At 34.2% G+C, this 22,601-nt stretch overlaps 2 protein-coding genes across 2 annotated transcripts in view; both read right to left on the reverse strand.

Annotated features, from left to right (window-relative positions):
* Positions 1–7,931: 7,931 nt before the first annotated feature.
* LOC100721919 (olfactory receptor 6C65) lies at positions 7,932–8,870 on the reverse strand. Its single transcript, XM_003476225.2, has one exon. The coding sequence runs from the start codon at positions 8,868–8,870 to the stop codon at positions 7,932–7,934; it is 939 nt and encodes a 312-aa protein (XP_003476273.2).
* A 10,945-nt stretch (positions 8,871–19,815) lies between these two features.
* Positions 19,816–22,601, reverse strand: part of LOC134477467 (olfactory receptor 6C75-like) — a 50,450-nt gene continuing 47,664 nt past the window's right edge. Inside the window, 2 exon segments of the mRNA XM_063255579.1 lie at positions 19,816–20,474; positions 21,966–22,051. Of these exon segments, the coding sequence (XP_063111649.1) occupies positions 19,816–20,474; positions 21,966–22,051 (745 nt within the window).

Consider the following 22,601-nt stretch of genomic DNA (forward strand, 5'->3'; position numbering starts at 1 on the left):
CTTCAGTCTCCCCTCTCTCTTACTAGACACCATTCAATTAATTGTATATTAGGAATTGTTTCCACATTACTGCTGAGAATATGAAACAAACTATTTGGGATAAAACTATTCCACCAGTGCCTACTCTTTGCCAGACCCAAGATAGGTTTTGTACTGTACAACTCACTCACTTTCAACTAAAGTCCTCACTGTAATTTTTTGTAATGCTCTAACTTAATTTTCCAGAAACACTTTAATTGACTGGGTTTTTAATGTGTGTGAGTTTCTGAGACAGAAATATTGAAGGTGCTTTTTACAAATGAATTCCTGGGAATCAGATAGGCAATACATTTTCACCTGGAAATGGTGGACTTATAAGGTCGTAGTCTAGTGGAAAAATTAGAAATTAAAATTTTTGTCCTATGTTATTCTAGAGTTTTATATGCACATTAATATTTGAAAATCACCAAGGCAATTAAAGAATTTTGTCATGCAACAGTGAAATGATCTTCTATAAATAGGAAACCTTTTGGTGCTGTTCTTTATGCCAAACCTATCACCCAATTTCTGTAACTGCATTGTAATTTAGACACTGAAGGACGACTAAGGTATTGATTTACTTCTTTTACTGGTACTCTTATATGTGCTGCCAGAGCACACTGGAGCACTTCTGCATCCCCAAGCCCCGCAGGAGGCCAAGAAAGACAGACAGAAGGACCACAGCACACGAACCCAGCACTTCTAGGTTCCTGCTCTCTGACCTTGATCCCCACCCCAGGACTTCCACTGACACAGGCTTTGGTGATATGAGGAGAGGCACCCTCTCTGAGTAGGCCAATAATTTTAATTAAGTTGTACTGCAGAGATAACTACAAATTACTGCCTATGTGTATTACACGTGGAAGCATACAGAAGCTCTAGGTATGAGTCTGTTATTGTCAAAGAGCTACTGAATAGTTCATACATTTATCTCTAATCATTTATTTATTTTTCTATAGGTCAACTACAGTTTTCCATACTAAAATATTGAAAGAAGCTTGAAAATGTGAATAAATTCCCAAGCAAACATTTCTCAAAAGACAAAGTAATTTTCATATATTTTTTGCAGTACTTACAATTTTCTTAATTCTTCATGATTTTGTCTGGAAGCTCCTTAGTGGGTTAGACTGTATTGTGTTAAAGACAATCTTAATTCTTCTGGTCTAGCATGATCAGCTAAGCTTACTCTGCAGATAAGTTCTGAGTTCTCCTAGTTTCCCATATTTGTATCTTGTGTTTGCATCTGTAGGGATTCTGTCTTATTTCAAACTTTGGAAATACTTTCTTTTATCCCCATCATCTTGATAAGAAAATAACATGTTAGGAAGGAGAGCAAAATGAATTTTATCTCTGAGTTCAGAAAAACATATGATTTAATCTTCCTGAGCAGTGGATTAACATAGGCACATCAAAGCCCTGACATTTATGTTTCCTGCTCTAATTCCTGGAAACACAGTGGGATTCCCTGAATAGTAAAGCATCTTCAGTGACCAGGTTCAAGCATCACTAATGAGGCCTCTGTATCATTAATTTTGACAAAGCAACTGAAATAGGTGTCAGGAGACACAGTTTTGAGAGTATGAGTCCTGCACCCAAGCTAATGGTAGAAAACGTTTTGCACAAGTCTAATTCTATTCCCTAGTGTGCTATTTAAGGATATGTCAGTTTTTATACAAATATTTTGTTTAACCTAATCATGCATTATATAATGTTTGATAAAAATATCTATTGTACTTGAAAATTAACAAAAATTGCTATGCATAGTAGATTATAAAATAAATTCAGATTTTGTTCATCAGAATTTATATGTACGTGAAAAACAAAAGATGCAGAAGCAAAACAAATGATTCTGTTTACACCCAATGCCTACGCATTACTACACAGATTTCAAAATCCTTTGTGTGGTTAAAAACCACTATTTTAATAGATTTTTGCATTGAAATGCTTGGCTTTGAGATTTTTTAAACAGGTCTATGTGAACGAATCATTTAAAAATGGGGACTAAATATTTTAACCACACATAAAGTTAGGGTTTGACAGGTTAGTAAGAAGTTGTGCTTTATTATCTTGAGTTTATATATGATATTTTGTTAAACACATTGTAATTTATTTACATACTTTGATTATTTTAGCTACATACACATAAAACATGAACATGATATTTACATATAAATTATTTATAGCATATATTTATATTAGAAAATAAAATTTTAAATTATATTAAGTGACAGCTATGATGTATGGTATGTAATTAGATATCTGTGTATAGTGTTAGTTATGATCAAATCAGCTTTTCCAGTACTAGATGCATATAAATTTATACCTGCTATTTCCTTTGTTAAATTGACATTTTCACCATTACAAAATGACCTTTTTGTCTCTTTTTAACTGCTTTGATTTTGTTTTTTGTTTATTATGGTAGTTCTGAGTATCAGACTGATGGTCTCATGCATGCAATGCAAACTCTACCACTAAAGTCTACTCACATCCACATTGTTTTTGATTTACAGACTGTATTTGTGTTACTAGTATGGTCACTCCTGCTTTCTTGTGTCACTTACATGAATGTTTTGTTTAGGACTTCAATAAGTAATGAATATAACATTAAATTAGTAATTGAATTGCACTGGAGCTAAAAACTAGCAAAAATCATTATATATTTTACTGGTTTGCTGTCATGATCACAAAAGTCATTCCATTTAAATATTTTGCATAGAGTATAAAGAAGTGGTGATTTAAATTTCATGTCCAGTAAGGAGATTAATATACTTCTTTTCTATCTTGTTTATCTTATTTTATTTTATTTTACTTTATTGGTACTGAGAATCAAACTCACAACCTTGTGCTTGTGAGGGAAGCACTATCCCATTGAGCTATATCTCTAGCCCTTTTTATCTTTTTTAACTTTTATTTTCTATTTGTTCATAAATTGATTATTCCTATATGTCATAGGTCTGAGTTTTCCCTAAACATCATTTAAAAAGTACAAGAATCACCATTAAAAGCAGAGTACACTTCATCTCAAACAGCACTAAAAACAAAATCCCAAACAAACAGGGTTTACATATTCACACACAAACACACACATATAAGAATATGCATACATGTATATTTCTTTGAATATACACATCAATGGCTAAACAAATTCAATCTCTTATTATGCTAAAAATATAAAGGGCGATTAATATTATTACCATATATAACCTTGAAATACATAACATATATAAAATGCATTGTAACAGATGAAAATGAATTAAATTATTCTATAATTTTGTGGATGAATTCACAAAAGATTTATTAGACATTAAATAAATATGAAATAGCATAACAATGATATTTTCTGAGAAAAGACAAAAATAAGAGACAAAGGAGAACTAAAGGAGTTTGATTTTTGTTTTCTAGTTAAATTGTGTGCATGTTTCAGTTATAAATTGCATTCAGAATTATTATTGTCTTTTAAATTTTTTATTTTATTGGTGCATCTTTGTGATTCATAATGATTACACTTTCATGGGAAGTTGGTATACACCTTAGCTATTTCTTCATTCCCTTTCCCTTCTTCTCACTCTTCCCTCACTCTTACCTCCTTCCATCTGTAGTGGTCATATTTACCTTTAAAAGAATATTGTCGGTTAAAGTTAAATTATGTGCACAAATAATATGGTCAACTCAAGTAAAATTATGCAGTGGGTCAATATTACTTAGGGAAAGTGCTTCCTGAAAAGCTGCAAATTCCATCACAAAACCCCTGGCATTTCTGTTCTGAATAGCGAAATATTTATTTCATGATTTTCCCTTACATTGTCCAACTTCTGGAGTGCTGATATTGATATATTCCACTCACTGTGCTAGCACTATATTTTCAAATGAAAATTTTGCTGTCGTAAACAAAAATTTTTCTATAATTACTTTGCTAGGTCATTTTGATATATCTCAGAGGGCCAATTATATTACTTTTCTTTAGGAAGAAAGTAAACATAGTATCTTTAATGTGTTTTGTTATGAGTAACTTCAGAAATATTCTTCAAGGCACATAAATTCTTAATAACGTTTGAGATGAGTAGTATATGGTAGCAATGAATGTGTATGAAAGACCAGTTTTAGCAATCATACTTATGCTTGTTGATTTCAAAACCTCTGTGCCAGGAGAAGACTGAAAAAATTTTTCATCAAGACATTAGTTGAATGATGTTCTATATTAGAGGAGTGGCCAAGTTGTACAAAAATAAACCAATATTCTCTTACATCCATTTTCAGATGATACATGTTCCATCCATAAAACAAACTGTCTTAAAATATGAAAGGTAAAACTGTACAAAAGTCTTTTAGGTGAAAAGTACTTGATGAAGCAACTCTTGAAACTACTGAAGACTATTGTTATACGCCATTTCAGCTAAAACATACACAGGAAAAGTTATTCTTCTCATTTAGCTAATATTCATGTAAAATTGGAAGTAACTCGAAGTTCACCTTTACATTTCTTATTATTTCCAAACAGATCAACATAAGAATTATGTGATTTGCATGTAGAATTAAGATAGAATGGTGCAGAAATGATGTTTGAAAAGATAGTGGCTGAAAAGTTGCCAATTTTGATGTATGACATAAACTACAACCCAAGAAACTAAACAAACTCGGTTTAGGGTAAACTCATAGAGAACCACATAAAAAACATAATTGACTCTTGAAATCCAAAAACAGATTATCTTGAGAGAAGATGACACATCAAGGAATCCTCAATAAGTCTACCTCATAATTACTCATTAGAAATGACAGAGAGTAGCTTTTCCTTTTTCCACACATTCACTAACACTATCATTTTTCATGATAGTGGATAGTTCAGGGTGACTTTCAATGGCATGCTCTTAAGATCAAAAATATTGAGAAACTTTTTATATGCCAATTGAGAACTTGTACATCTTACTTAGAAAATGTAAGCTCAAGTACTTTGTCCATTTAAAAAATTTCCCCTTTTCTATTGAGTTATAGGAGTTTTTATGTATTTTGAATATTAATTATTTATCATTGCCTTTTTATTCTGTTAAATATATTACTGTGCAGATTATTTTTAGGTTAGCCACTCACATCTACTTACTTGTTTACACACTTATGCTTTACTTGTCAGATTAAAGAGTTCTTTAACAAAACCAATGTCATAGAGATTTTTCCCTGCTTACTTTTTCTAGGAGATTTGGGATTTCAAATTGCATAAATTTTTAGTTGATTTCAGGGTAAGTTTTGTAATGGTATGAAATGAGTATACAACTATTATTTTGAATTATGGATATGGATAGCCATTTCCTCAACATCATTTATTAAAGAGTCTGTCCCTTCAACATTGCATATTGTTGATAGTTTTATTAAAAAGTTTAGTTAGCATATCTGTGTTTGTTTCAAGGCTTTCTATTGTGTTCTATGCTTCTGTGTGTCTTTCTACTTCCAACATCTACTGTTTTAATTAGTAGGGTTCAGTGATATAGTTTCAAATTGAGGAATAAGTTGCTCTCAGTTTTTCTTCTGTTTCACAAATGGTTTCACTATTGAAGGCTTTTTGTAGTCTTATATTTTAGGGTAAAATAGGTGTTTTTCTGGTTTTTCTTAATACCACTACATTTTTGATAGGACTGTACTGAATTCATAGTTCTAATGTTATGTATAAACATTTAAGTAGTGTGAATTCTCCAAATCCATGAGTACAACTTCTTTCCATTTATAAGCAACTTCAAATTTTTTCATGAATGCTCTGTTCACTTCACTGAGTTTTTGAAATTATCTGAATGCATTCACAGGAAGCATCTGAAAAAAAATCAGTATTTTTCTTCTCATTTTGAATATTTTGAAATTTTGCTAATTTTTTTTACACGGTTTAGCATTGGCTAAATGTATTTGGTGAAAAAGTCTCTGAAATAAATAATACCACCACGCTGGTAATACTATTTGGTTGCCATTTATATTAAGGACAGTAGTTGCAAGATTGAGTAAAATTTTAATTTCTCATTCAATGTATATTTGCTTTATGGTTTTGACATGGTCACTTTCATACATATACTAAGTACAAGCTTTTGATGATTCAGTCACATTAATGTATTTTGAATCTTGTATAAAAATAACATGAGACATTACATATCAAAGTTTTCAAATAACTAGGTATCTTTGTGTGTCTCATCTCATTCTAGTATTTTAAAAATAGCATTAACTAACTATAGAAGGACTTTTATTGCATATATGCAGATATCTTGAGATTTTAATAATGATATTATTAACTATTTATTTTCAGCAGGCTCCAAGTATTTAAAAATAAAAACTTTAAATGATTTTTATGTACCTAAATTTTTAAAAAATGGAGTACAAACTTGTGAATATTTTGAAGGCATAGTTCATAGAACTTGATATTATTAGCAGCTTATATTTAGTTATCTGCTGCTTGACAAGTATTTACTGATTAATATTTTTCACTCAAACACTCAAAATTACATAGTTACACTTATTGCTATTATTACCTTAAAACCACATAATTGCATAATTCGTTGTGTTTTAGAAATACTAGGAATAGGATAGCCTATAAATTTTATATTCTAGTGTCATTTTTATGATAGTAGAATTGAGTAATTTCTAGTTTAAAAACTATGAGATTATCATTAGCAGTTTACCAATCAAATTTCTATTTTCTCTATTTAAAATTAGTTTTGCTATATCCTTTTAAAATATACACTAATTTAATGTTTTTAGTTTCTAGGTTCTTAATTTCACATTTACTTTTATACCTGCTACTTACATAGTATGATTAATTATGACTCTTTGAAAACTGTCCAAGTGTATAATTTATATTTGAACTGCTCTGATTTATTTGGGCACCAGTGGTTGTATTATTAGATTATTATATGCATGTTAAATAAATACATATAAATCTTAACTTGGAGTAATTTCATGTAATTTATTTTTGTGATCTTCCATGTCACTAATTTTATAGTAATATTTTAACATAATCTGTCAAAATAGTCACTGTATTTACTATAAAAACAATCATTTCTTATAATTCTCCTTGAAGCACTTCACTGGAGACCTTCTGTCCTAAATAATGTAACAGTTTCAAAAATAATTTCATTTTGTTAAATTTTGCTATTTTGTAAGCAGTAGATATGTAATCACTGGAGTTGTAGATACACATTTCTGATGCAGAATAGTTGTTGGAGCAGCAACCTGGACAGTGTGGAGGGATCCACTTTAAAAGAAGTTCATTGTTTTCACAGAGTTTTCCCTATGCAGATTCCTACTGTCCCATTCAATACAATGAGAGAATGAAAAACAGAAGAATAACACTTTCTTCAAAGTTATCAGAAAGCACTGTTTTCTGAAATTTTAAGTTAGATCTCATTCTGCTCATTTAAGGCAGGCTGCTGTGAATTTTCTTTTGGATCACTTATTCTCAGGTAAAATCTGTATAGACTGTCTGAAGCTTACTATGCATCTTCTAAAAGCAAATTATAATATTCATTTTACAGATATATCTGACAATTACAAAATGCTTGACATGCGATATGGAAGAAAATAAGGCAAGAAAATTACATGAAAAATAAAAATGTTAAGAATGTAGGAAAACAGGTTAGAATGTAGAAAGAAATTTTAAAATGGAGCTTTAAAGTGACTATAAACTCCTTGACCAACTGATTTAATTTGAATTCTACATAAAACATCTCTTTAATATACTTATTGCCATTTTAAAAATAGAGTTTATCACTTATTAAGTACTAAGTAGCTTACATTTCTGTATTGCTGGCTGTTTAATTTGTATTAATTCAATAAAAACAAGTGTTTCAATATTGAGGATGTGTACTTTATTCCTTTGTATACATCTACTATATAGAATGATACTTTGTAGTTATTTGTGGTTTAAGCTACAGATTTTATTATGATTAGTGCTTGTTTGATGATAACAGTGCTTTGGTGAAATCCTTCAGGGCCTGTTTCACTTGCTGGTTCCTTAGGGTGTAAACAAAAGGATTCAGCATGGGAGCAACAGAGGTATTAAGGACTGCTACACCTTTGCTTAGAGCTACACCATCTTTCGCAGATGTTTTCACATACATAAAAATGCAGCTTCCATAAGAAATAGAAACCACAATCATATGGGAGGAACAGGTGGAAAAGGCCTTTTTCCTCTGCTGGGTTGAAGGGATCTTCAGAATGGTTCTAAGAATGAGTGTATAGGAAAGAATCACCAAGACCAAAGTCACCATGAGGGTGAATAGTGCCAAGAAAAATGCCATAAGCTCTAGCAACCCTGTGTTCGTGCAAGCAATCAGCAGCATAGGAGAAGAGTCACAGGTGAAGTGGTCAATAATGTTGGAGTCACAGAAATCCAGTTGGAGGCCCATAATCACTGGGGGGAAAATTATTAGGAAACCAGAAAACCAGGAACTGATTACAAGACAGTTGCAGATCTTTTTATTCATGATAGTTGTGTAATGTAGAGGCTTACAAATGGCCACATAACGATCATAGGACATGACAGACAAAAGAAAAAATTCAGTTGATCCCAAGAGAATTAAAAAAAATACTTGTGCCATGCAAGCATTATAGGAAATGCTTGAGTCCCCTGTTACAATGCTAATCAGAAATCTAGGAATGCAGACTGTTGTAAATGAAATCTCTAAGAAAGAGAAATTTCTGAGAAAGAAGTACATGGGAGTTTTCAAATAAGGATTTGACAGTGTTAGCATAATGATGGTCATGTTTCCACTTACACTCAGTAAATATGTGATCAACATAAAGACGAATATCACAATTTGTAACTCTGGGTCATCTGTAAGTCCCAGCAGAACGAGTTTTGTAACTGTTGTCCTGTTTGGCATAGCTAAGTGTTGAATTTTGACATTCTGTGGGTGAAGAAGAGAGGAAGAAGAAGAAGAAGTAAGAATTAATATGATTTCAAATACACTCTTAGAGGTCTTAATCTGAATAAAATTTTTTACTAGATAACAAAATGTGACAAACTAAGTATCCATCAGAATTAAAAGCATTCACCTAAATTTGTTAAAAGATTAGTCTGTTTGATTACTTCCAAAAATTATTTTAATCCCAATTCTGTTTACTTATTTTTATTACTCAGTTAAAATAAAGAATTTTTTAACAGAATGATTAATAATAACGATATATGATTAGGTTCCTTACACTTGAAAAAGATTAAACATATTACCAGAATAGATAACAATTTGAAAACATTATTACAATAAATAAAAATTATAATTTTTGTTTAGAAATCTGATTTCTGAGTCCTAGGTTAGATTTTTTATAAGTAATTCTTGATTTATTTTCATAGAAAAATAAAAACAATACTGTACATGAGAAATTCAGTGAGATACATTCTTTCTTGCCTTATGCAAAACTGATCCTACTAGCTCTTCTTTAAAGAAATTCACACATATACTTTAGCCCTTATTAATGACTGCCACAGAAAATTTGTAGTAAAATTCTCAAATAGTCAGTCATAAAATAAGAAAATAAATCCCCTTAAATCAATTAAGAGTCAATATATTATTTCAGAAAGTTGTTGAAATTTATCAGGTTCTACTTTGGAAGAAGAACAATCTGATGATTTTATTGATTTTGGAATATGTGATAAGGAAACAAATACATTGGAATGAAGACAGTAACAATAACATAACATAGAATATAATGAACTTTATTTCCTAATTTTTGTTCTCCTCCTGATTAAGATCCATATAATATTTTCCTAATGTTCATCAAAAGACCAAGTCAATTAAAGTAGGAATTTCATTTTGCAGGTAAGGAAATTGAAATAATGAGATGTTAGGTCACTTTCTTACAGTTACATTAGGACTATATGAAGTCATTATAGCACCCACGTTTGGGCTCTACTATACCATTTCTGATTAAAATTCAACTTTACTTGGCAAACTAGAGAATGAGATAACATTTGAAAAATATTGATTAGTACTGACATTAAAATTCAAGGGTTTGTTTCAGTTGCATGACCTAAGCTCGGCCTTCATGCATCAATTATTTTGCGTTTCCCATCCTAAATCATAAGATACAAGCAGCAGTGCATAGCAGCAAAATAGCAATTTTAGGTAATGAGAATCTTATATTCTCAATGAAACAGACACTAAACATCTTGCAAATACTCTCCTGAGTTGCTGAGCATGATCTACAGCTACCATAATAGAAAACAGAAACCAGAATGGTGACTTTTGAGTGAGCCACAGCGTAGTCTGATATTTCAAAAAAGAACAGACACACGGTGTGTTTTTGAAAATTCCTTTAGATGGGTTTGTTTTGAAAGGAAATATCCCTATAATATCCCTGAGGTAGTTTAAATGCAAGGCTTGAGGAAAGGTGCAGAAGACACTGAAATGGGGAAACATAATCCTGTTTCTGTTTTTCCTTCATGAAGTCACACCACTGAAGTTTAGTTAAGAAAATGCTGCCTATCTCCTTCCTGAAACAGGTGCCACCAGTTTTTGAACTTGGCAGTGATGAATTTTGGAAGAGCTTGGCAGAAATAATAATGGAAGAACTGACAAAATGTTTTCACCACACATTTCAAAGTGTCTGTTTACAGTTCAAAGATTTAGAAACAATGTAGATGTAGAATAAACACACTTACCTTTATATTGATCTGGTCATAGTTTAATTTTCTAATTGTAAGAAAAGAAACACATGTCTTAGATATATCTTTTATCAATTCATTCATTTGTGTCCAGTCATTATTTTTAAAGTATAAAATTTTGTCAGATATTTCCTATTCATAAGTAATCTATTTGTCAATGTGAAAAAAAGATGAAAAAAGCTTATCATTATACTTCTAAGAAAGATTATTTTTGGAAGTTAAATGCTTTGTGTTCCATGATTCCTTTTACATTGTTTAGTCACGCCAATATTCAGATAAATCTTTTCTTCAAAAGAAAGAGTCACATTATATGTGCTTTGGAATATTCTTTTAAAGGAGTTTATTTTGAAGGGAAATATAATTGATGTATCCTGAGAAATGGGAAAATAAGTGCTTCTACAATTAATTTTGGTAACATTTTAATCAGGTGCTCCTTGGAAATCTTATGTGTTGGAGGAAGGTAAGATTTTAACTTACAATGAGACTTTGCAGGCATCAAAGGGGAAGACTGATGAAATAAAGAGTTTCCTGAACATGTTGTTCAAATTATCTTTCTAGTTACTATTTTAAATAAAGAGAGCTCAGTTTGACACTTTAAATTTTCAATGAGACATGAATCACAAAGTTGGAAGTAATCATAAAAGAAACTCTAGTCAGAGATTATGTAGCACAAAGATAGAAAAATACTTCTCCAAGAAAGATTGTAGTTCTCTAGGAGAAACCATGTATTTTTGTTGGGTTAATCAGTAAAGTTTTGCAAATTCTTAAAATAAATACAAGGCATTTAAGGATTCAGAGAGGTTATATGAAAGGTGTGAACAGAGATTGGGTATGTTGTGATTTAATTTAAGATGTTATCAGCATAATGGATGTAAGGAGTTGGAATGACTTTATGGGGAGCACTGGTGACTTCTGAATGGCCTAAAGATATACCTGCTGTAGATGGCTGAGTTGAAGAACAGTGCACTGAATAAGCAGAGAACATTCCCAAAAGGGAATTTCATGGGTTAAAACAACAAAGTGAGATGGGTCCAAAATGTGAATGCACAAGTGGGATAGAACTATGATCAACCAGTAAAATTAATTACCCAGATAAATTTGATTAAGTAAGTGCTAAATGGGGAAGGAAGTCACATAGCAAGAGGCGATGCTTAAAGAGAAGTGACTCTTCCTGCACGGGCTGGGATGGTAGCTCCTGTTTTCTTCAGGGTGATTGAGAACTATTGGGACTATAAGTACTTTGGACATGGTTGCATTTGCTTGATCTTTTGTTTGAGGTCGGGCCCACAGCTGGAGGTGTCTCTCTTCCCCCCAGGTGCAAAGTATCTGGTGTTCTGCACTGGCTCCTTCAAGGACCTAACCCTGTTTGACTGCTTATGCCAATTTTATCTAACTCAGTTGTCTGTAACTATATTGTTCTAGATGTGTGCTTCTGGCTAATTTTTGAAAGCAGGAGACGAAACTCATGGTTGCATGAATATTAAAGAAAAGTTTTCTGAGAGTAAATTAAATAATTTCAAGTGCTCAATTCTTGTAGATGAAACTAGTAGAGAAAAACTGAGTGAATACTAAAGTTGTGCTCCTGTTAGTTTGAGCCGTAATTAACAATCTCTTACAGAACACACATATATCAAAGTGCAGTTTTTTTTTTTTATTTAAAGAGAAAAATACAAAGCAGTAAAAGGGTACAAGTAGTACAGAATTTCAAGAAAAAAATACAGTAAGAAATCACTAGTTAATAGATTACATATTGTCATCTTAGAAACAGTTGTCCAAATTACAAAATTAAAGCATACATTCATATAGAGAGATTGCAGACAGTTCTGTTCAATGATCCAACAAAAACTCAGTAATAAAGTTTTCTATCCTGCACACTTAAATATACATGCAGATATATCCTTTTGGCCACTTTCTTTTCCTCTCTTTTTTACAATAACAATTACACTTATTGGGTTTTATTACTCTCATTGTTCTTATTACTATTTTTGAAGAGAATAAAACCAAATGTGACAAAACAAAACAGTCAGAACAGAAGGATGGACATAGTATATGGTGCAAAAATAGAATATGAGGTGATCAAAAATGATTACCCTTTGCTATCTTGAAAAGAGCTGCCCATATCATCAGGTATAGTATAATTGAACAAAACAGTACAGAACAAGACCAATAAAACCTACACTGGAGACCTTACAAGACTTCAAAAGAAGATAATAGTCAAACCATAATGGGCAACATAGTAAATCTTATTGCTTTCAAAGTGGTTGCCTATACCCTCAAACTTGATACTATCAAACAACAGAGAATATAGTAAAATCAGACAGAACAAGATGGGGAGGGCAATACTGGGGTTCAAATCAGGTTAATAGGAAAACAAGAAAGTTACTGTAATACATCCCACTATTTTTTAATTTAGTTTTCCCTTAATTAAAAAATAAGAAAAAGATAAATTAATTTAAAAGAGTGGGAGATTGAAATAAAAGAGGACATAGTAAAAGAACAACACAGGTCAGAACCGAACAATTTAAGCATCATTGTGTTTCACCACCAGATAACCTGACATAATAATAGTCACCATAGTGTCCCTCTCTTTTAATTATTTGAGTATAACTTCATATACTATAGCATCAAACAGATTAAGACAGTGTGAAGCCATTCAACAGAATGTAAGAATTACAGGGCATTTAGAACCAGCTAACAGAAAATGAACAATAGTTTCTGTATTATCTCTTTGCCTAGAAAAACGTTTGTTTATACTATCACATATAGTAAAATATAATAAGATACAACATGTTAAAACCCATGGAAACTGATGAACAACAGCTTGATGGAACTTCAAGACAAGATGATATTAAATCAGCACTAGCTATTATGATGTGTTGTTTTCTTCAAAATTGCTATTTGTACTATCACAGATAATAAAATCAAACAACCCAGATTAAAACCATTCCAATTAATGAGTGAAAACATTATATGGCTTCAAACCAATATGATTGGGGATCATGATTACCACATACTTTTATGTATTCTTATCATTTCTTACACTAGGGAAACTATTCAGTATTTATACATGTGAGTTTGATTTATCTCACTTATGAGTATGGTCTCAAGCTGTGTCCATTTATTTATAAATATCTCAAAGTGATCATTCTTTATAGCTGAGTATTACTCCATTGTATAAAAATACCACAACTTTTTTATGCATTCCTCAGTTGATGGACACTTAGGTTGTTTCCAAGATCTGGCTATTACAAATTGCGCTGCTATAAACATGAGTGCTCATATATCACTGTAGTATGATGCTTTCAGTTCTTCTGGGAATATGCTTAGGAGTGGAATAGCTGGGTCAAATGGGGCTTCCAATCCCAGCTTTCTTAGTAATCTCCAGACTGATCTCCACAATGGTTGTAGGAGTCTACACTCCCACCAGCAGTGCAGGAGAGTTCCTTTTTCTCCACAGACTATCCAGCATTTGTTGTTGGTGGATTTCTTGATCTTGGCCATTCTTTCAGGAGTGAGATGATATCTCAGTGTGGTTTTAATTTGCATTTCTAGTGACTAATGATGATGAACATTTTTTCATGTGTTTATTTGCCATTTGTATTTTTTCATCTGAGAATTGTGTATTCATCTCAGATGCCCATTTTTGGATTGGGTCTTTGAATTTTGTAGGTCTGATTTTTTAAAATTCTTTATATGTTTTAGAAAGAAGTCCTTTGTCTGAGGGGCAGTTCACTAAGATTTTTTTCCCCAGTTTGTGGGTTTTCTTTTCACCATGTTGGAGATTTCTTTTTATGTGCAGAAACTTTTTAATAAGAGGTGATCCCAATTATTGACTCTGGGAAGTATTTCCCGTGCAGTTTGAGTCTTGTTCATGAATTCTCTACCTATTGTTATGTCTTCAAAGTTTTACCCAATCTGTTTTCCTATAGATTTAGTGCTTCTGTTTTAATATTTAGATCTTTGATCCATTTAGATTTTATTTTAGTACATGGTGATAGGCATGGCTCTAGTTTTAGTTTACAGCATGTGGAGAGCCAGTTTTTCCAACACCATTTAGTAAAGAGACTGTCATTATTCCAGTGAATGCATTTAGCCCCTTTATCAAAGAAAGGTGATTGAGTGTGTTTCTTGTTGTGGGTGTATCTTCTAATCTATTCCACTGATCTTTGGCTCTGTTTTGGTTCCAGTACCATGTTGATTTTACTATAGTTTCTTTGTAGTATAACTTCAAGTCAGGGATTATGATGTCTCCTGCATTGCCTTTGCTGCTTAGAACTTTCCTTGCTATTCTAGGTCTCTTCTCGCTCCAGATGAATTTTAGGAGTGACTTCTCTAGATCTGTGAGGTATGTTGATGATATTTTTTATCAGGATTGCATTGAATCTGTATAACAGTTTTGGGAGCATGGCCATTTTCACAATGCTTTCTATCCATGAGCAAGGGATGTCTTTCCATTTTCTGAGATCATCTTCAATTTCATTTTTCAGTGTACTATAATTTTCCCTGTATAGGTCTTTCACTTCTTTCATGAGAGTAATTCCTAAATATTTCATTTTTTTGTTGTTGCTAGTGTGAAGGGTGGGGATTCTCTTATTTCTCTCTCTGAGATTTTCTTGTTAGTGTGTAGGAATGCTATTGATTTTTGAGTATTGATTTTGTATCCAGCCACATTGCTGAATTTATTTATTATATGCAGGAGTTTTTCAATGGAGTTTTGGGGGTCTTCTATGTAGAGTATCATGTCATCTGCAAATAATAATAATGTAACTTCTTCTTTTCCTATCTTTACACCTTTTTTTTCTCTCTCTTACCTAATTGCTCTGGCTAGTATTTCCAATACTGTAATAAATAGGAGTGGTGGTAAGGGACATCATTGTCTTGTGCCTGCTTTTAAATTAAAGGCCTTCAATTTTTGGCCATTTAGTATGATACTGGCTCTTGGTTTGCCATAGATGGCCTTTATTATATTGAGGTAAAGACCATCTATTCCAATTTTCTGCAAAGTTCTTATCATAAATGAATGTTGAGCCTTATCAAAAGCTTTTTCTGCATCTATAGAAATGATCATGTGATTCTTACTTTTGGCTTTATTGATATGGTGGATTACATTTATTGATTTACGTATGTTGAACCATCTCTGCATGCCTGGGATGAATCCCACTTGGTCATGGTGTATGATCTCCTTGATGATTTGCTGCATCCTATTTGCCAATATTTTATTGAGGATTTTTGTAGCTGTGTTCATTGGGGAGATTGGTCTGTGGTTCTCTTTTTCAGTTGGGTCCTTCTCAAGTTTTTGTACTAGAGTAATATTTGCTTCAAGGAACAATTAAGGAAGGATTGCTTCCCTTTCATTTTATTGAAGAGTTTGAGGATTGTTCACATTAAGTCTTCTTTGTATTTCTTGTAGAACTCTGCAGTGAATCCGTCTGGGCCTGCGTTTTTCTTTGTAGGCAAGAACTTATTTATGTTTTCAATTTCGTTAATAGAAATTGGGTTATTCAGCAGATTTACATCTTCTTGACCTAGCTTTGGTACTGCATATGCTTCTAGAAATCTGTCTATTTCCTCTGTGTTATCAAACCTTTGAGAGTAGAGATTTTCGAAATAGGTGCTGATGATCTTCTGTATTTCTACAGGGTCTGTAGTGATTTCACCTTTTTCATTCCTTATTGCATGAATTTGAGCTTTTTCTACCCTTTTTAAAAATAAGATCGGCTAGGGGCTTATCTATTTTATTTATTCTTTCAAAGAACCAACTCTTTGATTCATTGATTTTTTGGATTTTTTTAGTCTCTATTGCATTGATTTCTGCTCTGATTTTTATAATTTCCTCTCTTCTTTTGGCTTTGGGCTTGACTTGCTCTTCTTTATCTAGATGTTTGAGGTGTAACATCAGGTTATTTATTTGTATTCGTTCTGTTTTCCTGATGTGGGAACTCTGCAATAAATTTTCCTCTGAGGACAGCTTTCATTGCATCCCACAGACTCTGGTAAGCTGTATTTGTGCTTTCCTTTGTTTGTAGGTATTGTTTAATTTCCTCTGTGACCCACTAATTACTCAAGAGTGTGTTATTCAATTTCCAAGTGTTTGTGGGATTTTTGCAGTATCTTTTTCATTAATTTCTAATTACACAGTGCTATCTTCTGATAGCATGCAAGGGATAATTTCTATCCTTTTGCATTTATTTAAATACGTTCTGTGAGTTAGTATATGATCTATTTAGAGAATGACCCATGTACTGCTGAGAAGAATGTTTATTCTGTTGTTGGGTGGAATACTCTGTATATGTCTATCAAGCCCATTTGTGAACACAGGTGTGATTCAGTTCTTTTATTTCTTTGCTAATTGTCTGTGTGATCTGTCCACTGGTGTCAATGGTGTGTTAAAATCTCCTGTTAGAATTGTGTTGCCGTTAATTTGGTTTTTCATTTCTGTTAATACTTGTTTTACATAGCTGGGTGCTCTGGAATTTGGTGCATATATATTTAAGATAGTTATCTCTTCCTCTTGAAGTTTTCCCCTAACCAGTATGTAGTGACCTTCTTTAATCCTTCTGGTCATTATTGGTTTGAAGTTTGCATTGTCTGCAAACAGAATAGCTATTGCCACTTTTGAGGGGGTTCATGTTGCATGAAGTATCCTTTTCCATCCTTTTGACTTTTAGTCTGTGAGTATCATTTTAGGTTAGATGGGTTTTTGTAGACAGCATATGGTTGAATTTTGTTTCTTGATCCATTCTGCCAGTCTGTTTATTTTAATTGGTGCATTGAGATGATTTAGATTAACAGTTATAACTGTTATATATATATATTGGTTTAGTGTTGACATGTTATCTTTCTGCTGTTTCATCTTTATCTCTCTGTTCTGTTTAATTGTCTGCTTTGTTTGTGTTTGTTCGTTTAGTGGTTTTTTCCAAAATGTATCTAGGCTATATTTCATATTCTTTGCTGGGTTGGCTTGATGATCATGAAGTTCTTCAGCTGTTCTTTGTCATGGAAGTATCTTATTTCCCCACTGATTTTGAAGGACAGTTTTCAGAGTACATAAATCTAGGTTGGAAATCATTTTCTTTTAGGACCTAAAGTATTTCACTCCATGCTCTTCTTGATTTTATTGTTTGTGCTGAGAAGACTGCTTTCATTCTGTTAGGTTTTCCTTTATAGGTGATGTGTCTTTTTTCTCTGACAGCTTTTAATATTATATTCTTTTGTTCAATTTCTGGAATGGCAATTATTATATGTCTGGGTGTAGTTTTATTTTGGTTATTGCTATTTGGGGTTCTATATGCTTCATTGATCTTGATATCAGTTTCCAATCTCATGTTTGGGAAATTTTCAGCTATTAGTTCTCTAAATATCCTCTTGACATCCTTTATGTTGTCCCTTTCTTTTTCATTTATCACTAACAACCTTATGTTTTTCTCTTTGCATCATCTTGCAGGTGTTGAATTGTTATTTCCTGATTTCTTGTTATTTTTAAAAGAACTTTCCTTCCCTGTTCACTGGCTGCAATCTTGTCTTTGAGGTCTGAAATTCTATCTTCACATTCATTGAGGCAGTTTTTATAACTTTCAATGGAATTTTTGATTTCCTGTATATCTCTTTGCATCTGCTTTATATATTCTGTTTGTTTCTTATATTGTTCATCCAGGGATTCTATCTTTTTGTTTAGTTCCTCCAATTTTTTAACTGTGTCTTCTTTAGATATGTCCAGCATCTCCTTCATTTCTTTTATCATTTCTTCTTTTACCTGAGAGATTATTTCTAGTTTTAATTCTTTTAAGGCTTCTCAGTTGCTTCTTTATTTCAGTTACTATTATTTCAGGTATTTAAGGTATGTGGCCTGTATTTTCTTCTATATACATGGCTCCTAGGCTTTCTTGGGATGAGCTGGATGTTTCAGATTGCATTTTGATCTTTTGTTTTGTCATTTTCCTATATTTTTAAGCTCCATGTGTTCCATTGTATCACCCTCATTTTGTGACATTAAATTACTCATGCTTAGAAAATCTTCAGATCATGTACATGGAAAAACGTTATTGTAACAAATGAGATCATAATGAGAAAAATAGAAAACAGAACAAAACACTTGTCAAAAGAATATAGAATTGATAGGATTATTTCCAGAAGATGAAAAATATTCCCAAAAGATGAGGAGTATAAATCAAAAGAGGCCTTTTTTCTGGGAACATGGAGAGAGAAGACTGGAACGATGGCTGCTGAAATCTGGCGATATCTCTCACGCAGACACGTGGGGTGGGGGAATATAAGTAGCCTAAGCTTAGGGCAGTGCCCTAAGGCCATTAGAGATGCACAGGTATTTCATTGGCACATATTTGGCACCAGGGGCAGATTCCAAAAGCTGGGGGGATATAGGGTTATGGGTAAGTCTCTAGGGGCGGGGGAGACAGGAGCTCGATAATTCCAGCTGAGGCTTTTTCTGGCTACAATGTCTGGTCTGGGTCATCAACACTTTCACATCTCATCTTATGATTATTATGAAAAGATTTCTCTCTTCATGTTCAACCTTTTGTAATTTTGCACGAATATCAGGAGCAGACTGTGAAATAAAATAAGAGTTAACAACAATCATCCCTTCATGAGAGTCTGTGTTTACATTGGTATATTTAATTAAGGTTTCCGAAGCCAATTTAGAAACACAACTGAGTTTTCATTAGCCTCCTGGATGTGTTCTAAAAACTTGTTATAATTAGTGTGTTTGTGAGTGATCTTCTTAAGGCCGACAATCAGACACTCAATCATCTTATGTAATTTTGTTGAACCTTGTCCATTTTGATAGTTTGAGTTAAGATCTTGATCTGGCACAGCTACAGGCCCCAGGTCATTGTCAGTGGTATTTGCCCTATGCCTGCAGTCAGCTTCTTCTCGAGCTGCTTGCCACAGCTCTCTTTGCGAGCTGAGGATGGAATTTAAAATCACATAAATATCTTTAAAATGTAAATCATAACAATTGGTGATAAATTCAAATTGCCTGATATAATTCTGTGGGTCAACAGAGAAGCTGCCTAATTTATGGGTAATCTGAGACAGATCAGAAAGAGAAAATGGCACACATATATTAACAAGTCCTTTGGGGCCAGCTTGCTCCTGAAGTGACAGCAGAGCCTGAGGAGAAGAATGTGGAGGAGAGTGCCATTGGGCAGCTATCCACCCGGTAGATGCATGTGAGTAATTATCTGAAGAGCAGCTATAGAACTAGAGTGGCTGCCGCTCATCCTGGGACGAGGAAACACAGGTAGATGGCATTGCACTGCATGCCTTGAAATGAGAGGATTGTTGTGGGCTGTCACCATGCGGACCACCACAAGGCGGCTGTTGCTGATCACAAGAGGAGCCACAAGGGGGGGCCCATTGACCACAAGACCAGAACAAACATGGCGGCACCCTGTCACCATGGTAACCAACCAAACATGGCGGTTCAGCACATGACCCTTCTGAGTATGGCGACGCCCCAACGCCATAGTAACTACCTGAACATGGCAGCACCTCGTTGCCATGGCAACTACCCAAACATGGCAGTGCTCCATCACCGCGGCAGCTGCCCGAACATGGCGAGCATGGCATTTACAGGGCAAGCTGGAAAAATCACGCTGCTCGCCGGAAGGGCACAATGAATGTGACCTAGTGTGGGGTGGAAGGGCACAATGAATGTGACCTAGTGTGGGGTAGGTGGGCGGCGAGAAGGTATCAGAGGGCAGAGCAGAGCTGCTGGGAGAGGCCTGTATCGTAGAAGGCAGAGGGAGAGAGGATCGCGCAGTGAGAGGTAATTTTGGTGCAGAGGGACCAGGAGCAGGGGGCAGACCTAGGTGGCAAGCGAGATAGGGATGAAGAATTAATTTGGGGGTATGGTGGAGCCCGAGGGTAAATTGGTGGAACATTATCAAGCATATCTTGGGGACAGGATGAAACAGGTTGGGTCACAGGAGAGCTAGCTAGTAGTATTTGAGTGGGACTACAGGACTTAATGAAAGACAGATGTGTTCTCAGAACCAAAAAACGCCTCTATGTATGGTAGCTCTTTCACTCTGTTACTGGCTCAACGGAAATCATGCAGCGTTTGTAGAAATGAAACATCAAATGTTCCTTCCCTGGGCCAACTCTCTCTGAGGAGTAGGTACGTAGGCCAAACTTTCTGGCAGTAAAAATTTAATAATTTAGTTTTTATGGTAGTTTTAATTTTTTAAAGTACGTAAACTGGAAATTAAGCATCAGAACGGCGTTTTTTGGGAGAGAGGAAGTAAATTTCCCATTGTTGATTTAGGCAAGTAAAACCCTGTGGCCCAAAGAATAAGCCATCACTGATTCTGTGGCGCCACATAGTGGGGCTAACGTTCCAAAACTCTTAAATTCTAGTCATCACTGAGAAATGTATGAGTGGAGTTTGCACAAGGTCAGTAGCAGCTTTGCCGGTGAAAGCGCAAGGCTTTTAAGGAAAGCAAGGTATTTTTCAGTGTGGGCGGTCCAAAAATCTCTGCTTTGGGCTATCAGAACCCAAAGAACATGAGAGATTTTAGTGTGGGCACAGGCTAGCCCAGAAAAAAAACCCTGCTCAGGGCAGTCCTAGGGATGTGAAAATGCTAGAGACTCACGCAAGTGGGGGAGACCAGTCCACTGGGGCCTGGGCCAGTGCCACGAGTCTTCTGGAGCATGCTCACCTTAAAACAATCTTGTTGGTGGTGCGTGGAAGTGGCCAGCAAGAGGTGAAATGTATCTCTGCAGAAGGAAAACACAGAATCAAGCCAGGATTGTGAATCAGCTGGGGACCCAACTGGGGGTGTGTGTCCCAAGAGTCAATTGCCTGCCGATCGAGTCACAGCACCAAGTGATAAGATTATTTCCAGAGGATGAAAAATATTCCTAAAAGATAAGGAGTATAAATCAAAAGAGGCCTTTTTTCTGGGAACACAGAGAGAGAGGACTGGAAATCTGGTGATCTCTCTCACGCAGACACGTGGGGTGGGGGAATATAAGTAGTCTAAGCTTAGGGCAGTGCCTTAAGGCCATTAGAGATGCACAGGTATTTCATTGGCACATATTTGGCTCCAGGGGCAGATTCCAAAGGGTGGGGGGGGATATAGGGTTACAGGTAAGTCTCTAAGGGCAGGAGAGATAGGAGCTCCCTAATTCCGGTGGAGGCTTTTTCTGGCTACAGTGTCCATTCTGGGTCAACAACCCTTTCAAGAATAAGATAGTAGACTGAGAAACAGAACAATGCTGATATTGCATTACATATAAGATTCCATTCAAAGTGCAAATATTGAATTTCTTTATCACTAAAATTTATTTGACAAGCATTTCTTGGACAAATTCTTAGAGGACTGTTTTACCTGCTGATTTTTCAGGGAATATATAAAAGGCCTTAGTATTGGGGCAACAGAGATACTGAGCACTGACATCCCTTGGTCAAAGTCATTGCTTCTTTTGCTGGAGTTCTTACATACATGAAAGTTCAGCTTCCACAAGAAACAGAGACAACAACCATGCAAGCAACAAGTAGAAAAGGCCTTTTACCTTAGCTCAGCAAAGGGGATTCTCAGAACTGCCTTAATTATGTATATATAGGGAAGTAACACTCATGTTAAGGTTCCCATGACAGTAAATACTGCCAGGAAAAATCTTAGGTACTCTAGGAAGGATATGACTATACAGGAGATCAACAGCATAGGAGAAGAGTCACAGGTGAGCTGATCAATGACCTTGGCCTCAGAAATCCAGCTCATAGAAGGCTGTGAAGCTAACTCTAAGTCTCTGAAGAAAGTTTCTCCACTCAAAAAAATAAATAAATAAATAAATAATCCCACACTACTTCTTTTTTTTTTTTTTTTTTATTTAAGAGGAAAAAGAGAAAAACACAAAACAAACCAAAGCGGCGTAAGGGTACACGCAATACAGAACTACAAAACAAAACAAAACAAAACAAAACAAAACA

The sequence above is a fragment of the Cavia porcellus genome, unplaced genomic scaffold (assembly GCF_034190915.1).
Source record: "Cavia porcellus strain 051 isolate PalLab524CR breed Dunkin Hartley unplaced genomic scaffold, mCavPor4.1 scaffold_8, whole genome shotgun sequence".
NCBI classification, from domain to species: domain Eukaryota; kingdom Metazoa; phylum Chordata; class Mammalia; order Rodentia; family Caviidae; genus Cavia; species Cavia porcellus.

Bases quoted from the DNA above. Each gene is read 5' to 3' on its own strand.
- LOC100721919 (XM_003476225.2), bottom strand. From the start codon at position 8,870: ATGCCAAACAGGACAACAGTTACAAAACTCGTTCTGCTGGGACTTACA.